Here is a 20,109-nt window from a genome sequence, read left to right as displayed (position 1 = left end):
CATGGCTTGTGTGAGTTCTTTGTTGGTCCCTGTGTTGGTGTGGGATTGTCTGATATGGCTCTCCTCTGCCTTCCTAGAGCTACCACTGGATGTCTCTGGAGCACAAATGGAGCTATGGTGTAAAGGAATGGTGAGTCAGGATCAGATCAGCTTCTGAGATAGTGCTGGTGTGTTGTCACCCTCCCCAAGGACAAGGAACAGAGCTATGCTCTGCCTGCTCCTGGAGTGGGGAGCAGTCCTTGTTCCTTGTCCCCTGCAGGGTGACAGTGTGACACTTGTCCTCCTGTTCCATTCGGGGTGGCACTGGGCATCCCTGGAGGGACTTCCTCCAGGTGATGGGGAGCTGGGATGTCTCTGCTCTTTGCACTAGTGTGGCCTGGCTACCCCCAAAGCCTCTTCCCTCGTGTTGGAGTGTGTTATGCAACCTGAGCCGTGCTTGCAGTAAGAATTATTGCTGTTGTGTCCCAGGCCCCCATCCTGATCTCCAGCAGCCCAGCAGGGACACTTGGAGCTCCAAGGGCAGCTGGCGCAGTGACATGCCAATGCTCATGACTGGAGCTGTGACACAAAGGGTTTGGCTGAAGCTTTGCTTGTTTCTGCTGGGACAACGAGGGTTCCTGGGTGTCTTCATCCTGCTCCTCACTCCAGATCTGTGCTGGGAGTGTTCCAGCCAGACCCCATACTGCTGGGCAGGGAAATCCTGATGGGTTTGAGGGCTCAAAGGCTCTTGGCAATGGGCTGACGCTGTTTTCCCTGGAGAACCCTCCTCTCTCCACAGGGGATGGTTTGGCTTGCTGGCCATGCAACAGTACCTGCGTGAATCTGAGTGACTCCAGCTGGGATATTTCCAGGCCTCAGTGTGGAGATCTTGCAGCAGCATCTGCTCCAAGACCTTTCTGGAGACTTGTTTTTTATAGCAGCCCCTCCATGGCATCAGTGTCCTGTGCAGTGCTATAAATAGCTGTCCTCACACCTGGCAGGGCAATGTGGGAGCCTGGCAGGCAGCCAGAGCCCTGCTATCACCATCATCAGCCCTGCTGCACCTGCTGCCTGCAACAAACCCCCGGGGGCTCCTATGATTGCTGGAGTTCCAACGTGGCCTTGGGAAAATGAGACCCAACTTTGGCCCCATGGGTTTTCTAATGCCTTAATTCTCGATCATTATTTAATATTCTGGGTAATGGGTGTTTTAGCAAATTCCCAGAGAACAGTGGCTTTTCTTTTGCTACTCAAACTTGGAGGGAGTGTCCATCCATGTGAGGGTGGATAAACTCCATAGCTCAGCAAATGCCAGGAGTGACAAGATTCCACTTCTCCATGCTGAGCTGGACCAAGACCTCAGGGATGTCAGGATGTCCTGGCCCCGTTCTCACCCAGCTGGCATCCTCAACTCGCCCTCCACAGCCATCCTAGGCCAGGCACTGCCCTGTGGGGCCTCGGCACTGCTGACCCCTACTTGTTGCTTGCTGGGGGCTTATTGGAGCAGATGTTTGGTGTCCTTGGGGCTGCTTTGAGGAGGATGGAGATGGGATGCAGGGATGAGTTTGGGTGGGGGTGTACAGAGAGAGCCTGAGCCCCACAGCACAGGGTTGAAAGAAGCTGTGACTAGGAGCCAGCAGTGTCCCTGGGCCAGCCCTTCCATGTGACAGCTCCACTTTGCAACAGGCTCTGTGGAGCTGTGTCCTGGCCATGCTCAGCTCTTGGGACTGGCAACCTCCAGTGGAGCCAGCTGGGCTGCTGGGGCTGATAGTGGGTAGTGGTGGGTGCTGGCGGCCCCTCTGGGGCCCAATAGCAAGGACCCATTGGGACGGCTTATCTGGGTGAACACTCCAGAGGCAGCCGCTCCTTGGCAAGCGCTGGGTGCTCAAGGGCAGCCTGTCCCCAGGGGTGCCGCCAGCCGGGCACCAGCACTGGGCTGCATGCCTGGCGCACAAGGTGAACCCAACTGGCTCTGGGCTTAGCACCCAGGGCAGAACATAGGGAGAACACATGGCTCTGTGCCCCCTTCCCAGGCAGCCCCTGCCTAGAGCCATGCCCAGCTCCCCAGCTGGACTTTGGAGCCTGTCCCGCAGCCAGTATTGACTCTCCTGCCCCAGGTCATGGTCCTTTGCCCAAAACAAACTTTCCTGTGGCAACCAAGGGGGCTCCAGAGGCTGCAGCCCACCAGTGCTGGGGCCAGGTAGGGTCCTTGCCCTAGCACCATCATCACCACCAGCCTGGGGAAGGGGCTGGATGCCCACCAGCACAGCCAGGGGTACCCAAATCTGTTGAGAGACCCTCAGTGTCCCCCCAGCGACACCACAGGGGCACTGGGGCCTCCTCACACCTCGTCCACCACACCAGCTCCTGGGGGAGGAAAAAGCTTTTCTCAGCTCAGTCACCCAAGTTCTCCTGCCTTCCTGGCATCCCAGGGGTGGCAGGGAACAGATTAAAGGTTCTTCACCAATCCCAGCATCACAGCAGCACAAAGCCCTGGCACAGCTCGATGGTGAGGGATCCTGACCCCAGCCCTTGCCCCCACACCAGCCATAGCAGGGGAGTACTGCCCCTGTCCTCCAGCCATAGTTTGATAGTCTGAACCGGGAAGGCTTCATCAAATGGGGACCAAGGGCTGTTGGGGTGAGCAGTGGATGCCAGGTTGAGTGCTGGGACAAGGGTTGACCCTCCCTGGAGTCCAGATCTGCCCAGCCTGCAGGCTGGCTAATTAGATGATGAACAAGTCTAAGCATCACTAGAGCTGTGTTGCCCCTACAGATCCTGCTTGCCACAGGCGCTGTGCTGCCTATGCCCCTGCCACAGCCCCCTGCCCACTTCTCTTCCCTAGCACTGGGAACCCCTGGCACATCCCTGGGGACAGCCAGGCAAAACAGCCCCACCAAACCCCTAGAGAGACAAGCTGGCCCCTGCCAGCCCCTCAGGATGTCTCAGGGGGGTAGGCACTTCCCCCGCTCTGAACCTCTGCAGAGCCATACTCCTGCCCACCCTGTGCCCAACAGCCCTGGCTCCTCCTGCCAGCTTCACCAGCACCAGCTGAAGCTTGAATTTCCCTGCGGACAATGGGGAGGGCGAGCTGGGATTGTAACCAGAGCGGAAGATAAATAAAGCTGCCCAGAAGTTTCCATTACCTGCACCTCAGGCAGATTCTGTGGGGGGACATCAAAGCTGAGCCCTCTCTGCCCCAAGTTCCCGTGTCCCCAGCCCATCTCCCTGGCTCCCGGCCTGCCCCCTCAAAGCCCCTCAGCCTGGCACCGAGGCTCTGGCAGCCGATGGCATCCACACTAATCACCTTCAGAGCATGGAGTGGAAAAGATGATTCGTGTCATAGCACAGGAAAACCCTCCTCCTCCTCCTCTTCCTTCTCCTCCTTGCCGAGGGGCAGAAGCCGCCCCAGGGAAGCCACGGAGGGGAACTGGATGGTGATACCTGCTGGTACCACACTCTTGCTAGCGACAGAGGCACCCCTGTACTGGCATGGCCTGGCATGGCCTGGCCCGACATGAAAGCCCCCAAACTGGGGTGGGGTCCTATGGGGGAGCTCTTGATCCCCTGGAATCCCTGCAAACAGCACCAAGCTTGGATCAAATAACACATCCAGGGTTTATTGTTTTTTCCATTCCTTGCAGCTAACGATCAAAAAAAATTTAAAATAAATTACAGAATTAAATAAACACAGATGGATTATTCCTCTCCGTGTCCCTTCCCCGCCATCCCCCAAAGAAAGCGTTAGAAGAGTCAGTGGATTTGGCAACAGCAACAACAAAACATCCTCTAGGAAAAAGCGGCTACTTGTCAGTGAGTGGTGCTGGGGGATCCTGCAACCTTGCCCCCCTAAACCTGGGAGTGTCCCTCCTGCTGCACACAGCCCTTGCCCTTGCCCCTTACCCGTGAGGCCACTTCTTCCAGTGTGGGGGGCAGCCCCTGTCTCTAGACATGAGTCGGGTTGTCCAGGTACGGGTCCGTCTTGGTCATGTGCAGCATGACTGTGGGGGCTTTATAGTGGCAGTGTCCCCCGCCACAGCTGACCCCACTGCAGGGCTTGCTCCGCGTCCTCATGCCCAGCCGCCTGTTGCACAGGCTCTGCCAGGTCTGCAGCGTTTTAGAGCTCCACACCCACACCCCACTGGTGATGCCCACCACCAGTGACATGAAAATCTTTAGCATGAAGACAGCCACAGTGGGCACCGAGGCCTCAAGGGAGCAGTCGGTGGCATGGCGGCCAGGCAGGGGTAGGCAGCCATGCTCCAGTGCCCGCAGCATCCAGTAATCCACATTCAGCCGCTCGTAGAAGTAGCAGACAATGACACAGGTGGCCGGGACGGTGTAGAGGATGGAGAAGACCCCAATCTTCACCATCAGCTTCTCCAGCTTTTCTGTGTTGGTGCCACCCGTCTTCATGATCTTCCGGATGTGGAAGAGGGCAACAAAGCCAGTGAGGATGAAGGAGGTGCCAATGACCAGGTAGCAGGAGAGGGGGATGAGGACAAAGCCAGTCAGGGTACTGACGTCCATGCTCCCCACATAGCACAGCCCCGTGAGCTCATCCCCTGCCACCTTCCGCATGGTGAGGATGACAATGGTCTTCATAGCTGGGATGCCCCAGGCAGCCATGTGGAAGTAGCTGCTGTGGGCCTCAATGGCCTCATGTCCCCACTTCTTCCCAGCAGCCAGGAACCAGGTGAGGGTGAGGACAACCCACCAGAGAGAGCTAGCCATGCCGAAATAGTAGAGGATGAGGAAGACAATGGTGCAGCCTGTGCTCTCCAGCCCCTCCTGTATGATGTAGAGCTCACCGTTCTCCCGGTCACAGGCAATGTTCTCAGCCCCGGCCACAGAGCGGATGATGAAGGCCACAGAGTAGACATTGTAGCACATGGAGAGGAAAATGATGGGCCTCTCAGGATACTGGAAGCGGTGGGGGTCAAGCAGAAAAGTAAGGACGGTGAAGGCAGTGGAGACGAAGCAGAGGGTGGACCAGACAGCCATCCAAATGAAGGCAAAGTCCTTGTCCTCCCGGGACCAGTACACATCCACCCCGGGGGAGCACCTGGGTGCACATGAGAGGCTCTTCTCCACGTACTGGAACTTCTCAGGATTGTCGCAAGCTCCCAGCCCATTGGGTCCCCGTCCCTCAGTAGCGGTACCAGGTGGCCAAGGCCGGGGGGCCACAGGCAGCATCCCCTGTCCCTTGTGCGGCTCAGCGGCTGAGGCATTTTCAGGGGCCTCCATGCAGAGGGCATTGGGGTCATTCTTGGTGGGCAACCTGCCACAGTCAAGTGACTCAGGCCAGCCGAAATTGAACTGTTCCATGATGGGGACACACTTGTGGCGGGCCTGCTCACACATGGGGCGGCAGGCAGGGATGCTGGCGCTCACCTGATCGGTGCACATGGGTGCGTAGAGGGAGCAGAGGAAGAAGCGCAGGTGAACGTGGCAGCCGTACTCCACCAGCGGGGCGAACTCGTGCAGCTTCAGGGCGGCCTCACGCTGGCTCTCGTGCCCCAGCAGGTTGGGCATGCGGGTCAGGTTGTACCCGATTCCCCGGCACATCGGGATGTCCACAGGCTGGCACCGCGCCGCGCGCCCCCGCGGGCCCTCCAGTCCCGCCAGCTCCAACCCGCGACCGCCCACTCCAAAATGCCACAGCACCCACAGGGCCACCCGCAGCCGTGCCGCCGCCATAGCCCGCCGCCCGCACCGGCCCCGCGGCTGCTACAGCTCCGCCATCGCCCGGCCAGGCTGCCCCCGCCGCCACGGGGCCGATCGCTGCGGTGCTGGAGGCGCCGCGCCGGGGCAGCCCCCGGCCCCGGCCCCGGCCCGCGCCATGCGGCGGCGGCCCCGCCGAGCGCCCCGCGCCCGCCGACACCGGCAGCACCCGCCGAGCGCTCCCGCCCCTCCCCGCCCCACCGGGCGTGTCTGGGAGGGGGCCGGACGGGACGGGGAGGGGCGGGGGGCGGGACTCACGCCGGGAACTGGCAGCGAGGTCCGCGCGCAGCCCTGGAGCTCTCCGGCGCTGGAGTCACGCGGGAGGGGGAAACGCAGTCACACCCCGCACTTACAGACATGCACACGCAAACGTGCACAAACAGAACATTTACACAGGTATAGATACACAGATACACACGTGCGCGCTCTCGCACACACTAATGAGCACGTGTCCCTGTGCGCACACACAGGTAACATGCGCACTGACAGACATGCACACGCTTCCACACATCTTCCACACGCATGTGCACACCCTAACGTGCACAGGCCGACACACATTATCACACATTATCACACACTAAAACACACACACATGCACACGTTAACATGCACTAACACACACAGACATAGCTACACACTAATGTGCACACGCACACATGCATTAACAAACGTGCCCATACCGTGTGCATGTCCATGTGTACACACACATACATGCACATGCCCACGCACACGTAGACAAGCACAAACAGGCTAACGCACACACACATGCACACATAAAAGCATACACATACACTAAGATACACGTGCACATATACTCACAGACAGACACACATGCACATCCACACACTGCCAGCCAGGCCCCGCACAGGGTGTGCACTGGCACATGTATGCACACATACACCTGGGCACAGGATCACACATGACCTCACGGCTGCCCAGACCCGCCGAGTGCTGCCAGGCCCCCCGTGCGCCAGCAGGGTGTGCGTGCGCGGCTGAGCACACCTGGGCACGCCCCAGGGCTTGTTGTCCCTGAGGGACGGATCCTCTCCCAGCAGGGTGACATCCCTCAGTTTGGGAACACAGACTGCCGCTCTGGTGCCGCTGCTGAGAACTGGGGAACTCACAGCGCATGGCACATGGTGCCTATGCCCCTGGGGCTGAGCACGGGGTAAGACAGTGGAGACTCCGGGAAATGGCTCAGCTCCAGTGCCCACAGCACAGGCCAGGAAAGCCGTGTCCCTGGCTGAACAACAATTCAGAGCAGGCACAGGGCAGGGGACAGCAATGTCACTATAAGGCCAGGGCAGCTCCTGGGAGGTGACATAAGTCAGGGTGGTCAAGCCGGGGCTGCCAGACCCCAAAGTCCAATGTCCCACTCATAGGGTGACCAATTACATCCAAGGCACAGGGAGGTGTTACACTCTGGGGGTGGCAACACCCCTGCAGACAGGCTGTGCTGCCCAGGCCACCATCACAAGGTGCAATCAGCAGCCCTCCTACGAGCTGCTGATCCCAGGTCAGCCCAGGTTGCTCTGTGCCATCTCCAGCATCCCTTTTGGAGCAGCGTGTCCACCCTGGGGTGATTCCAGCAGGGTCCCTGCAATGTCCTGCAGGACATCTGGTATCCAGTGCCTGGCTGGCGCCAGTGGGTCCAGGCATCCAGCCATTCCTAGGCATTCCCACAGCCCTGCAATTTCTTTAGTAACAGCATAACAACCTGTCAGCGCGGCTCCTAATCACTGACACCCACTGTGCAGGATCCAAACATCCTGGGTCCGGCACTATAGGGAAATTCCATGGGAGCTGCTTATCAACCATGTACTGGAGCACGAGATGAGGCGTCACCCCGGAATTTCCCTCTAACATGGAGTGTCTGCACAATGGGCTCCGGTTCCCTGTGAAAAGGATTATTGGGAGATATTTGGGATTATTTGGGATGTTGGGATGTTTTTCACCTTGGCCACCAGCTCTGGGGTGTTTCAGAAATCACTGTCCTGTGTGCCTAGTGACACAAATCTTCAGGGGGCTTCATGGTGTGGGTTAGGGCCACATACTCTAACAAATTGCTGTTTGGGGGTAGTTTGTGCTGTGGTGCAGCTCTGGGGACAAATTGTCACGCATGGCTGAGCAGCAAAGTGATGGGGATGGAGGTGGCACCTGCAGTGTGCTGGGACCTTTCCCTGGGTCCTTCATCTGTCCAACCCCCCAGACCCAGGGCACGTGTCCTGTGTGAGGTGAGGGACCCAAGGCAGTCACTGCCATCACGCCAGGACACCCCAAAAATAACTGTGGCCGCTAAGGCTTTCCTTCAAGGAATTGATCGCGAAGGAAAGCTGGGAAGCATCACTTGGAAAACCTGAAATGTCTCTGACCCAGCCCTGGCTGCCCAGTGAGGGTCCTGGATGGGCGGTGGGCACAGGCAGGGTCTGGATGAGACCCGGGGTCCTAGCCCCATCTTCCTGGTTCCCCCCCATGGGTGCCCTCCACCTGGACTATGAAAGGTTGGGGGCCGGGGGGGGAGAGGGCACAAATAAATAATTTAATTTTCCTTTAATATGTAAAACTGTTGCTCTTGGCTCCTGTTACTGCAGCCTGGCCAAGAGCAACACACGGATTATTGGAGTCAAGGGGCTCGTTGTAGAGGTGTGGCTGCCCCTAACCTCTGCCCTGCACCTTGGGGTGCTCCTCCCTCATCCCCCCACCAACCCCCCGGTAGTCCTCGGGGTGCCCAAGCCCTGCCTGAGCCCCAAGGACGTTCCCGGAGCTTCATCTCACCCCAGAGGTCTGCAGGGGATATCAGGAGGTACCATCAGCACCCCAAGCCTTGCCCTTACACTGTCCCACTGCTTGTGCCTTATGTAGAAGTGACCTGTCCCTGCCTGCTCGCACGCCTGGGTAGCGCAGGGACGGCGGGGAGGGGACAGTGCAGGAGTGGGGACATCCTGGCCACGACCAGAAGCCAAGATCTCCAGCAGGTCTGGGAGCCCCACAGTGAAAACAAGTACCCCAGGTAGAGCAACACAGAGATTTACGGTCTTGGAAGTGGCCCTGCACGGTGGATCCAAGATCAATAGCAGAAAGAAAGGGCTCTCAGAACTGCTCAGGAATTCTGCCCGGGAAGCGGCCAGGCAGGCAAGCGGGACGGATCGCCGGAGCCCGGGAGCCTGTGGTTCCTGGCAGAGCTTTGCCCCATTTCCTTTCTTCCCGTCAACAGCGCCTGAAACCTGTGCGAGAGCCTCGGAAGGGGAGGGGATGAACGGAAAAAATCCACGGGCTGTCCCCCCCCCGGGTACAGGAGGCTGCAGCAGCGCCCCTCTGTCCAGCCATGGCAGGGAGGAGGGCGTCTTTCTGGGAGGAAGGGCTTGGGGGAAGCTCTTAGCACCAGAGATGGGAACAGCCCTGGTGGGAGTCAGGGAGGGGGCAGTGGAGGTGGGGTGGTGGTGCAAGGGAAGGGATGGTGGAGCTGGGGAAAGGGTGATGGAGCAAGAGAGGAGGCAATGGATGTGGGGAGAGGGAGGGGAGAGAAGATGGGGAAATGGAACTTGGTGAGTGATGGAGTAGGGAAGAGAGTCATGGAGGTGGGGAAGGAGCAGTAGAGTAGAGGAGGGGGTGATGAAGCTGAAGAAGGGGGCACCAGAGCCTGGGAGAGGGTGATGGAGCAGAGAAGGGAGTGGGCAAGGGAGGAGGTGATTGATCCAAGGAGGAGATAATCAACTTGGGGAAGGGGTCAGCAGGGGAGGAGGCAATGGGGCAGGGGAGGATGTAAACCGGCAGGGCATCAGAAGATGGAGTTGGGCAATGGATTTGGGAAGGGGGTGGTGTAACTGTGGCAGGACTGTGGGTGCTGCTCTGCCCAGCCTTGGCCAGGGCAGCAGGACTTGTTGCAAGGAGGTGGGGGGCTCCATGCCATCGCCGCCCTTGCCTCTGGCCTGACAAGCCCCCAGATCCCGAGTGGTCCCAGTTCCCACCAGTGCCTGGCTCATAGAGAGAGGCATGGGCTGGGGGCAGGGAGAGGAATCCACGAGGACAGGTCATGTCCATGTGAGCCAGGGCTCTGGGCACCCTGTGCCCTACCTGCCAGCTTGGAAGCAGGAAATGGCACAGTCCTGCAGGGATCTGGGAGGGATAATTTTCCCTTCCTGAAGAATTTCACAGGAATTGCTGTGCAAAAGGCCAGTGGCTTCAGTTTCAAAAGGATGCCAGTGCCAAGCCGGATGGTCTGGTGAGCAGGTGGAGGGGTCCATTCTGGGAGCAACCCATGGGGCTGTGGACTGGCACCCACTCAGCCAGAGAGGCAGATTACCCCTGCCCCAGCCACCATCTCCTTGGGGACACCAGGATCACCACGAGTGATCCTCAAGCCCAAGCTCCTCCTGCCCCGGGCACAATCCTGTGTGATACCAAGGCACACGCACGTGCAACAGCCTGTGCCCACCATAGGACAACTGTTCTCTGTGCCCCTAGGGAGGTTCCATGCCATGGGCAGGTGGAATAGTGGAGAAAGATGGGGATTTTGGGGTCTGACCCCCAAACAAGCAGGTGGAGTACAAACAGTGTCCCCAGGCAGTGTCCCAGTCACCTCCTGGCCTCTGGTTCTCTGCAGGCATTTGTGGTTACAACCCAGCCCATGGTGCAAGGACACTGTGGCCGGGAGTCAGGGATGCAGGCTGACATGTGTGACATTACCAGGGATGCTCTCTGCAGCCTCATCACCCCATCACCCCCCAGCTGGGGACTTGTGGGTCATGGTGCCAGTCAACCCCCCTTTCCAGCCCTGGCCACAGTATCCCTGGGCCATGACATCCCCATTCACATAGCAGTGAGGAGACACATGGCTCAGGACATGACCTTAACCCCAGGATCCCTGGGAGCCTGAGGGACCGGCACGGCGATGGGGACCACATGCAGCTGTGGGATTCAGCAGATGAGGCAGGAGGACAGTGGTGTGTCCCATGGGAGCCATGGCTGGGAGAACAAGGGAGGAGAAAGACAATGTCTCTACTTCACCCACAATATTTTATCTGGTGAGTGTGGTGGCAGCCCAAGGAGATACTTTCAGTTCGTGGCAGCACTGAGACAATTGTCCCTAGCAATGGGACCTCTCCCATCAATGGGAAATCCGGACTGAGCCACACCCCACCCTCAGCCACCTCATTTACCCCTGCAGACCCCTTCTAGGGGGACAGGAGCCAGGTGAGCCCTGGCAGCAGCCATTCACTCTGAACCCTACTGGTGGCAGCAGCGGAAGATTGGAGCAGCTGCTTGAGAGAGGCAGCTCATATACCCCCCCCATGCTGGGCCATGGGGCCACCACGTGTCCCCTCAGGTGATCTTCAGTGCCCACCTCTGTTTCCTGGCAGCCCAAGGAGGGCCGAGGCGGTTCCTTGTGCTGGGAGTAGGCTCTGATGTGCTCCCAGACAACATCCCAAGCCAGCACAGAAGCCTTTTACCCCCAGCCCTGCTTGTCCCCCTAAGTGAAGTTTCTTCCCCAGGATCCTCCGTCCTGGGGGGGTGCTGCCACCAGGTCCCAGCGCTCACATACACACTCAGTCCTTTCTTCAGCCTCAGCCACAGGCTCGGTGCTGGCAGGAGGCTCCACGCTGCACAATGCACCTCCTTGTTCACCGGCCCAGAGCTGGCTTGTGGGGAATGGCAGGGAATCGCCTCCATTTCCTGCTGGAGTTTTATTACATTCACCGTATAAATAAATAAATACGATTCGGAGAAGAAGGGGAGAAGCACAGGGCAGGCTGGAGCCAAGCAGAACCTGATCTGGGACTCAGCCCCACAGCACCAGGGCTGGGGGCACCCTGGGAGGGGGTAGGAGATGCACCACAGCAGCTGTGTCCTGGGTTGTTCATGCTCCCTGGACCCTCAATGCCTTTTCAAAGAGCAGCAAAATCCAGGAGACAACTACCTGGTCAGGGACTGTGGTCACCAGTCTGGACTGGAAGAGAAACCTTCTTCCAAGCAATTTGGGAAGAGTCAGAGCCCCCTCAAGCCCTGCCACCTCCTGATGAATTGCTGTGTCACACTGAATGATGCTGTGGGCCAAGAACTTCTGCACAGGTTCAGCCTTTTACAGAATAATAGGCTGGACACAGTCAAAGCATCCCCTGGGAAGAAGTAACATTCTCAGAGGGCTGAGCCCCAGTCCCAGTATGCTGCAGGAGCAGGGAGGGCTCTTGGAACATGCTAGAAATGGTTTTATCACACCACTGACTTGGCCGAGCTGCCCACTTGGTTGCCAAGACCAATCACGTCTCCAAGTGCAAACTCAAGGCTCTGTCACCTGGCACTTCCCCTGGATGCCCCACAGCCATGGAGGGCTTTCTCCAGGTACTCACCTACTGGCAATGCCATTGGTGCAGTGGTTCTCCAGCTGCATGGACCAGGATGAAGAATCCTGGCTTTTCCAGGGCTCTTGGGTTGAGTTGGTGTCAGCTCCCCCTCACAGCTGGGCCCAGGTGCAGGGAGAAGGCAGGAGCAGTCTCAGCTGATGGTCTCCTGTCCCTGATACCTCTGGGTGAGCACATCTCCTCCCAGTTACTGGACAAAGTTATCAGTGCTGGGAAGCCGCACACTGCATTTCTCCCTTACCTCCCAGGGTTGCAAACACCTTCTAATAGGTGGCATCCCAGTCTATGGCAGGAAGCTGGAACAAGAGGATCTTTAAGGTCCCTTCCAATCCAAGCTACTCTCTGATTCCATGGAAGCAGCCCATGTTCAGGCACCATTCTTATGGTTCCTACCCAAGGTTGGGTTACTCTTTGCTCTGGACAAACCATCTGGCACCAGCATCCTCCTCCCTGAGCTGGTTCCTCCTTGAGTACTACCTCTTCTCCTCGTCTCCATGTGGAGAATCCTAGGAGATCCTCATCTCTCACTTGGCCAGAGGAGGAAGGAGAAAGTTCCTCAGACTAACCTGATCACCAGAGAGCTGCTACAGTGCAACAATTCCATCCCCACCTTCTCTGGGCCCTCTCTGAAGAGGAGCTGCTGTGGATGAGCTGCAGCTCCAGGACCGGAGTTCCCCAGAGCCTTATTTCTCAAAGAACAGAGCCTGATGTCCTGGCAGGGCCAGCTCAAGGGATGTGGAATTTTGACAAGTTTAGGGTAAAGAATTTTCTGCTCTGCTGGAGGTGGACCCAGAGCCCTTCTTCCCTTTTGCCTCCCATCACCCACAGGATTTGGGTTCATGTCCAGATGGGAGGCTCTTGATGGGTCATTCTGCTCTTCATTGTCACCAGCTGGTCAAATGGGCTGACACCTCTCAGGGATCAGAAGAGCCCTCACCTGCTTGGCCCCCTAAACACTCCACTTGGGAAGTTCAGACCTGATCCCAGTCTCCCTAGGGGAGACGGGATTTAGGCACAGGGAATCCAAACCAGCAAAGAACTACACCCCAGATGACCCAATGGTGTTCCAGAAAAGCAATGTGACCTCTTGCCATTCCCTGAAGGTCCACCCAGTCAGGAGCATGCCAACCCTCCCAGCTCCCTGAGGCACCCATCCCTTGGGGCAGCACTAGTGCATGCAGGGAGCTGGAGGGGTGCATTCCACCAGGGAAGGACTTTGCACTGGAGCAGCACCAGCGTGATCTCCTTCTATCTCGAAAACACCCTAATACGCCAACATCTTTGAAAATATTCAAAAACCCAAAGTTTAAGAAAGAAAGCAAGCAGCACCATTGTGGGGGAGCCAGCTGCAACTTCTCCAAAAAATATCTTTACAAGATGGGGCAGTGCCTTGTCAGGTCTATCATCATCATCATCATGACACCAGGAGCTCAAAACAGCAACTTGGAATGGAAACCCTCAGGTATGTCAAACAAAAACACAATTCCCCATTCACTGGCTAATCCTGTTCTCCTTGAGGGGAAAAAAACCACAAGTCTCCCAGATTTATTCAGCCAAACTCAGCACTTTTGAGTTTTGCTGATGGTGTCTAAATATAGTTTGTGAGAAACAAATAATCTTTCAGGGATTTCTGCTACCTCCATCTCTCCAACCACCTTGTTTAAAGGTCAGTGGCTGCAGTGAGGGCTCACAGGCATCATTGGCCAGGAGCCAAGAGATGAAGAAATGAGCTTTTTGGTGTGCCACCAAGGCTGTGAGCTCGGTCATCCATCCCTGGGCTACTCCAGCAGCACTGGGGTGGGCTCTGGGGTGGCTCTACTCTGTTCCCATCCCCAGCTCCAGCCTGTCTGTCTCCTGGCCCTGCTAATAGCACAAATTTCCCTGTCATGTGCTGATCACTGGAGGAGAAGGGGAGAGCAAAAGCTGTTATTGGGGAGGCCACAAGTTAGAGGTGACATCCCTATCACTGGAAGTGTTCAAGGTGAGGCTGGATGGGGCTTGGAGCAACCTGGTCTAGTGAAAGGTGTTTGGTGAACAGAAGTGAAAGGAATTTGGAACTGGATCATCTTTAAAGTCCCTTCCAACTCAAACCATTCTGTGATTCCGATTCCATTATGTCATCCCAGAGCAGCAGGAGACAATAGATCCCAGCTCTCTGAGTGTCCTGCTCAGCCTCTTCCCTTGATGTTCAATCTGCATGTTCCTGCTTTTGCCCGGCCTCAAGGTACCCTGAGTTACCTTCCTCCCCTTTCCATCCCTAATCCTGTTCCACACAAAAAGAGCCACAGGCAAGGGAGTTGGTGCTGGCTGGCAGAGCTGAAGGTCCCACCAGCTCTACATACTCCCAAAATCCAGGGCTGGAAAACAAACTTGTCTCCAGGTCTGCAGCAGAGCCATGGCCCATGGAAATGGCATATCCTATCACCCTACTGTGGCTGTCAGAGGGTTGTGTTGGCAGGACTGAGGGCAGAACCCAGCTGCCCTCTTAGGTGAGTCCAAGTGTTTCTGCAGCCAGCTCATGGCTCCCAGTAATACAGGTTTGCTGCAAACACGCCAGGAGCAGCAGTAAGGTGTCTAAGTGGGATTTGAGATATCTGCATGCCACGGGGGATGGCCTTGGGTGGTGGGAGGGAGCTGCAGTACAGCAGCAAACCTGTGTCCAGCCCTGTGCTCCATGTTCTGGTGGGTCCCCTGGCACCTCTGTAGCATTCCCATCACATGACAGCCTCAGGGATGCCAGACCATCCCATGGGAGCTGAGGTCCAGGCAGCTTGTGGAGCTGCTCTGCTTCCCAGCAAATTCCTGGCCCCAACTACCCTGAGTGGGGACACTTCTCAGATCCACTGAGCTTTGGCATGTACCATGTCCGTGTCCCTGCCATGGGCTCTGCCCTGGCAGGCAGGTCACATCCCAAAGCTCCCAGCGGCCCCACACCCCTCCTCTCCCACATTTTCCACCTGCAAACCTCCAGTGAAGGAAAATGTGAAGCCATGGAAAACCAAGCCTGTCCCTGTCAGCCAGGCCACATTCCTCCTCCTCCTCCTCCCGCTCCTCCTCAGCCCCTTGACTCTCAAACCACAGATCGTCCAGCTCCAGGAGCTCCAGTGTCCCACCACAGCTGGTTGCCCACTCCCCCTGTGCAGGATCTGGAGCAGTCAGAGTTTCAAGGGTGAGAGTGCTGCTGGTGTAGCCCCAGTGTGTAGCCTCCATTCACCTTTCCCTGTGTTGCTCCAAGCCCAGGTCCTGCATTAGCTCCAGACTTCCTAAGCCCACATCTGGGACTGGTCCCTCTGGCATCCAACATAGGAGGCCAGGGAGACATCACTGCCCCTCTCCTCTGAGCTCACCAAGGTGAGCAGAGCTGGGAGTCATCACATTCCTGACCCTTCCACCTGGAATGACCACAGCCTTTCCCCCCACACTTCTCATTTCTGACGCAGGTCAGTATTTCCACCCTCAGCTTTCAGACCCATGTGCAAAATCTGAAATCTTCTTTTGCCTACGTAACTCCAGAACCTTCTCTACTATCTCCTCCAGAATCAGCCCCCAGAGCCTGTCAGGCACAGCTCCTGTCTGACTTTGCACAAGAGGATGCTCTGCACTGTGGGAGAGACAGGGGAGGCACCAGGATACGATGAACACAAGATGTGCATGGGAAGGGTTGGACAAACTGCCAAAACCCCAGAGAAAACAGCTCAAATCTGATTTTTTTTCCCCCCAAAACCTGGAAAAAGAAGTGCAGGATCATCAGGGAGCTCCCACTTTCCTGCCAATGTCAGGACCAGGTGAGGGGTTGAGGATGCATAAGCCGGACCCCTCCCAAGAGCATCCTTACCTGGGAGCTGCATCATCTCTAGGGAGCTCCCTTGGGCCCTATTTGGGTGGGAATGCTTCTGTCAGCTCTGGAGCCACAGCTGTATCCTGAAACAGAGGTATCCTGAAACAAAGGTATCCTGAAACAAATGCTAATTGTTCCCAGTTAAGGACAGAACTTGGATACTCATCAGTACATGGTACCAGGCCTAATGATTTTTCCAAGATGGCTGGGAATGGGGGCAGTGGAGCTGGGGAAGGCTCCTGCTGTTGGCATCCGCCCCGAGAGGGGAGATTTGTGTCTATACTGCTTTCAGGGAAAGGGAAAACATGCTTTGGGCTCCCCTGGGCTTTCATAACAGCTCCTCAAGGGATGGAGCAGAGGTGTGGAGGTCCCCAGGGACCCCAGTGCTTCATAGCAATAGTGCAAGAGCTGGCGCAGTGTCCCCCCCACCTCCCCCTACTGCGATTGGCTGTCTTAGGGTATCCCAAAAGTAGCTGGGGCCAGGGCTGAGATAGCACAACCCCACAGCAGCCCCAGCATGAGATATTCCCAGCTGGGCTGGGCTGGGCTGAGGACATTGAGTGAGGACACCGGGGGCTGCATGGCCCTGCAAAACCACCCAAATATGGCAAACAACTGAACCCAGAGCTTGGCTGGGCTGTGAGTTCCCTTCAAGGAACTCAGACAAGAGGAAAGCAGAGATGTTTCCCCTGGATCCCCAAGGCTGAGCCAGGCTGGATGCTCTGCATGTGATACCACCCTCACTGCTTCTGCAGCTCACATAGTTTTCAGAGATTTTCTCAAAGCTGGAGGAAAAAGCCTTATGGAAGCTGCAAAGTCATGAAGAGCAGCAACACAAGATGGCAATATGGGGGTCCAGTTGTACCCAATGCCCTCAAACCCACCCAAGAGAGAGCAAGCTTCCAAAACCTGGCAGATGCTGGAAACGCTTTCAGCACACATGGGAATCCCTGGGGCTGGGTCCCAACTCTGCTAGAGGGGTTTGCACCTGGAAAGACCAGCTGAGGGCACTGGGAGCCCCTGCTCTGCTTGGGGGGATCCCCTTGGTGATCACATTGCTGGGGAGGTGAGGCACCCCAAATCAAGCGCCTGGAAGCAACAGCCGCTTCCTCCATTACCCAGCCAGCAGTGCCAGCACACTGGGGAAGACAGGAATTTCTGTGTAAATCCCATTTACTGTCGGGTTTCTCACTTCCCGCCCAGTAGACAATTCCAGCCCTCAGAGCAGCACTGCATGAAGGGGCAGTTTGATGTATTTTTGGAAGGAGAGGGAAAAAAAAAAGCCCTGTCTGAAAAGAGCCTCTTTCAGCTATTAATGAAGTGAATATTATATTAAGAGTGAAAACATATTCAGGGGAACTTACAGAGGGAGACAGAAAACCTTTTCATAACACCCTGGCCACAAACACAACTGCCAATTAAACCGGCTTCGCTCTCTGGCTGGTGCCAACACAAACGAGGGGCCAGGAGCAGAGCATGGAGCTGGTGCATTCTGCGGCTGGCTGGGCTCGCCTGCGGCTGGCAGCACCAAGGGGTTTCTGCTTCCATGACTTCCAGGGCCAGCCATTGGAACAAAAAGATCCGAGTCTTTTGTCCTTACCTGGGGGAACGGGTGCCCAGTGAGGGAAGGGACTCCGGTGCCATGGGGGTCCTTGGTCCTTGTCCCAGCCCAGGGGCTCCAGTGCCATGGGAGTTCCTGGTTCCTGTCCCAGCGCAGAAGAACAGGGTGCCCAGTGACTCAAGGGGCTCCAGGATCCCAGGGAGCCCTCTGCCCCTATACCAATCCAGGGGATCCAGTGCCACAGGGGTCCTTGGTCCCTGCCTGCAGCCTCCTCTCTGCCCTGTCAGCAGCACAGGGATGGTGGCAGGAGCCTGAGCCCCCAAGCCCCCCCCAGGATCAGCAGGATTGCTCCTGGCCCAGGGGAGGGTACTGAGCACCCACCCAGATTGAGCTGATAGGACCAACATCCCTATGCATATCAGGAAGGTTTGGGGAGATGCTGCATTTCCCACTGCAGCACCTTGCGCCTTGGAGGAAACCTGTGACCAGTCTGCATCATAACAGGAGGTGCCACAACATGGAGCACCTTCCAGCACTCCTATTTCACATGCCCTGGATGTCTCAGCACAGGTTTAGCACAACCATTTCATGTGTTTTGGTTGCTTGCCAGCAGTCTCAGCTCACCCTTGTCCCTGGCAGAGCACAGCCCACGCCATATAGGCCACAAGGAGGACACCCACCCAGTCTCCAGGGTTTCTGCACCAGGTGCCAGTGGAGGAAACAGGCTTGGAGTGGGATCTCACTGCCCTTATGTGCTCTTGGGGGTCAGCGGTGTGCAGGGGAGGACAACATGATGGGAGATGTTCAGGTGACACTCAGGGGTTGTGATTCACACTTCAAAGAGTCTTTATCTTTGTAGCCCAAGGAGCTGCTGGATTGATGGGTTGAGGGTGCATGACATTTCAGGTTTGGATAAACAGCCATGCCAGGAAAACTTCACCTGAGATCAGATAATCTTGGAATTGAGCAAACCCAGCACAGCTGCAGAGCTGCAAGTTGACATTTGATAAACCCAAACTAGAAATACAAGACCACTGCTGAGCTGGGACCAACCTTTAGAACAGCTTCTCCAGGGAATACATTGAAGATGTTTGTCAAAAACTATTTCATGGAGGGGGGGAAGGGAAGCATTTTGGCCAAAATTAAAAATTCCAGTAGGAAACTTTTCTCTGATTCAGTGTTTTTTGACTACCACCCCAAAAGCGTGGCTCTCTGTAGAGATTTTTGTCTCTTTTGTTCAAGGACTAGTATTTTGGCTTTAATGCCAAGTCAAGATCCGAACACACCTCTAATTTTGCCCAGGGGCTAAGAGATTGTATTTCCTCCTTTAATAATGAAAAAGAAGGAAGGAAGGGATAAAGGAAGGGAGAAAGGAAGGGAATAAAAAGGGGGGGGAAGAAAAGAAAAAAAAATTAAAAAATAAAGTAGTTTTTCAACATAATTTGGTAAAGAAAAATGCACTTCAGCAAGATCTACCTCACCGTGGGAAGTCTCCAACAGCAACAAACTGCCTGTCAACCTGCCTGTCAACAGACTCTGTGTGAAGTACAATTAACCAGCATGGCCTGGGTGGCAGGGAAGGGTGGCTGCTGTTCCTGCCATGTGTGCTGCTGGCAGCAGGACTGGAGTGGCTCTTCCAGAGGCTTGGAAAGCTTCTCACTGTGCCACAGCAGTCACACCCCTCCTACACTTCAGATTTAGCAGATGAAACGTCTTTCTCAATGGGGTCCGTCCTCACAGTTTGGGGTCCAGGAGATCCTGCCTTTCCAAGGTCATTGGTGGACAGGGATGTGCCAAGTCTCCACTCGTGGATCCAGCTGCCCACAGTCTTTTGACGCAAGGGCTGGCAGGGAGGTGTCAGCACAGCCCTTGTCAGGGAACTCCTGGGAGGCACAGCTGTCCCATTCTAGGAAACTTGCTGTGTTTATATCTTCAGAACTATCTTATCCCAGGAAGCACAAAGTTCTTTGCTTCTTGTAGGGAAGAGGCATCAACTCCCACTCAGAGTTACTATGAAATTTATGCAGAGAAAGACAGATATCCAGATTTAAAGGCCCTCAGAAAGGAGTCCCAAACACCGCTGGGAAGGAGGCATTGCCATCTAGTGTCAGGCTAAGAAAGGGCTCAGGGACACACTGGCCCTGCAGCAGGAGCTGAACTGGATAATCCCAGTGGGTCCCTTCAGCTTAGGATACTCCATGCTTCTACAATTCTCCTCTTAGCGCCAGCCCAACCTCCACTGACTGGAGATATGGTTTTAGACCCTTCTGTGAAAGAGCAAGGCGAAGAAGATGGACAGACAAGGCCAACTGTGATACATGGATGGCTGGGAAGCCCTGGCTGATATGGCTGGAGAAGTCAGAATCATGGAATAGTTTGGGTTGGGAGGGACCTTAAAGCTCATCTTGTTCCACCCCCTACCATGGGCAGAGACACCTTTCACTAGACCAGGGTGCTCTTAGCACCAGACAACCCGGCCTTGGACACTTCCAGGGATCCAGAGGCAGCCACAGCTGCTCTGGGCACCCTGTGCCAGGGCCTCAATGTTCACAGGGAATAATTTCTTCGCACTCTCCCATCTAACCCTGCCCTCTATCAGCAGGAAGCCATTCCCCCTTGTCTTGTTAGTCCAGCTGCTTGTCCAAAGT

At 56.2% G+C, this 20,109-nt stretch overlaps 1 protein-coding gene across 1 annotated transcript; it reads right to left on the bottom strand.

Annotated features, from left to right (window-relative positions):
- Window positions 1–3,578: 3,578 nt before the first annotated feature.
- FZD9 (frizzled class receptor 9) lies at window positions 3,579–5,784 on the bottom strand. Its single transcript, XM_030962909.1, has one exon. The coding sequence runs from the start codon at window positions 5,677–5,679 to the stop codon at window positions 3,925–3,927; it is 1,755 nt and encodes a 584-aa protein (XP_030818769.1). The 5' UTR covers window positions 5,680–5,784; the 3' UTR covers window positions 3,579–3,924.
- Between the last annotated feature and the right edge of the window lie 14,325 nt (window positions 5,785–20,109).

The sequence above is a fragment of the Camarhynchus parvulus genome, chromosome 19 (assembly GCF_901933205.1).
Source record: "Camarhynchus parvulus chromosome 19, STF_HiC, whole genome shotgun sequence".
In the NCBI taxonomy this organism is placed as follows: domain Eukaryota; kingdom Metazoa; phylum Chordata; class Aves; order Passeriformes; family Thraupidae; genus Camarhynchus; species Camarhynchus parvulus.
This window is presented reverse-complemented; position numbering and strand designations above follow the sequence as displayed.

Bases quoted from the DNA above. Each gene is read 5' to 3' on its own strand.
- FZD9 (XM_030962909.1), bottom strand. From the start codon at position 5,679: ATGGCGGCGGCACGGCTGCGGGTGGCCCTGTGGGTGCTGTGGCATTTT.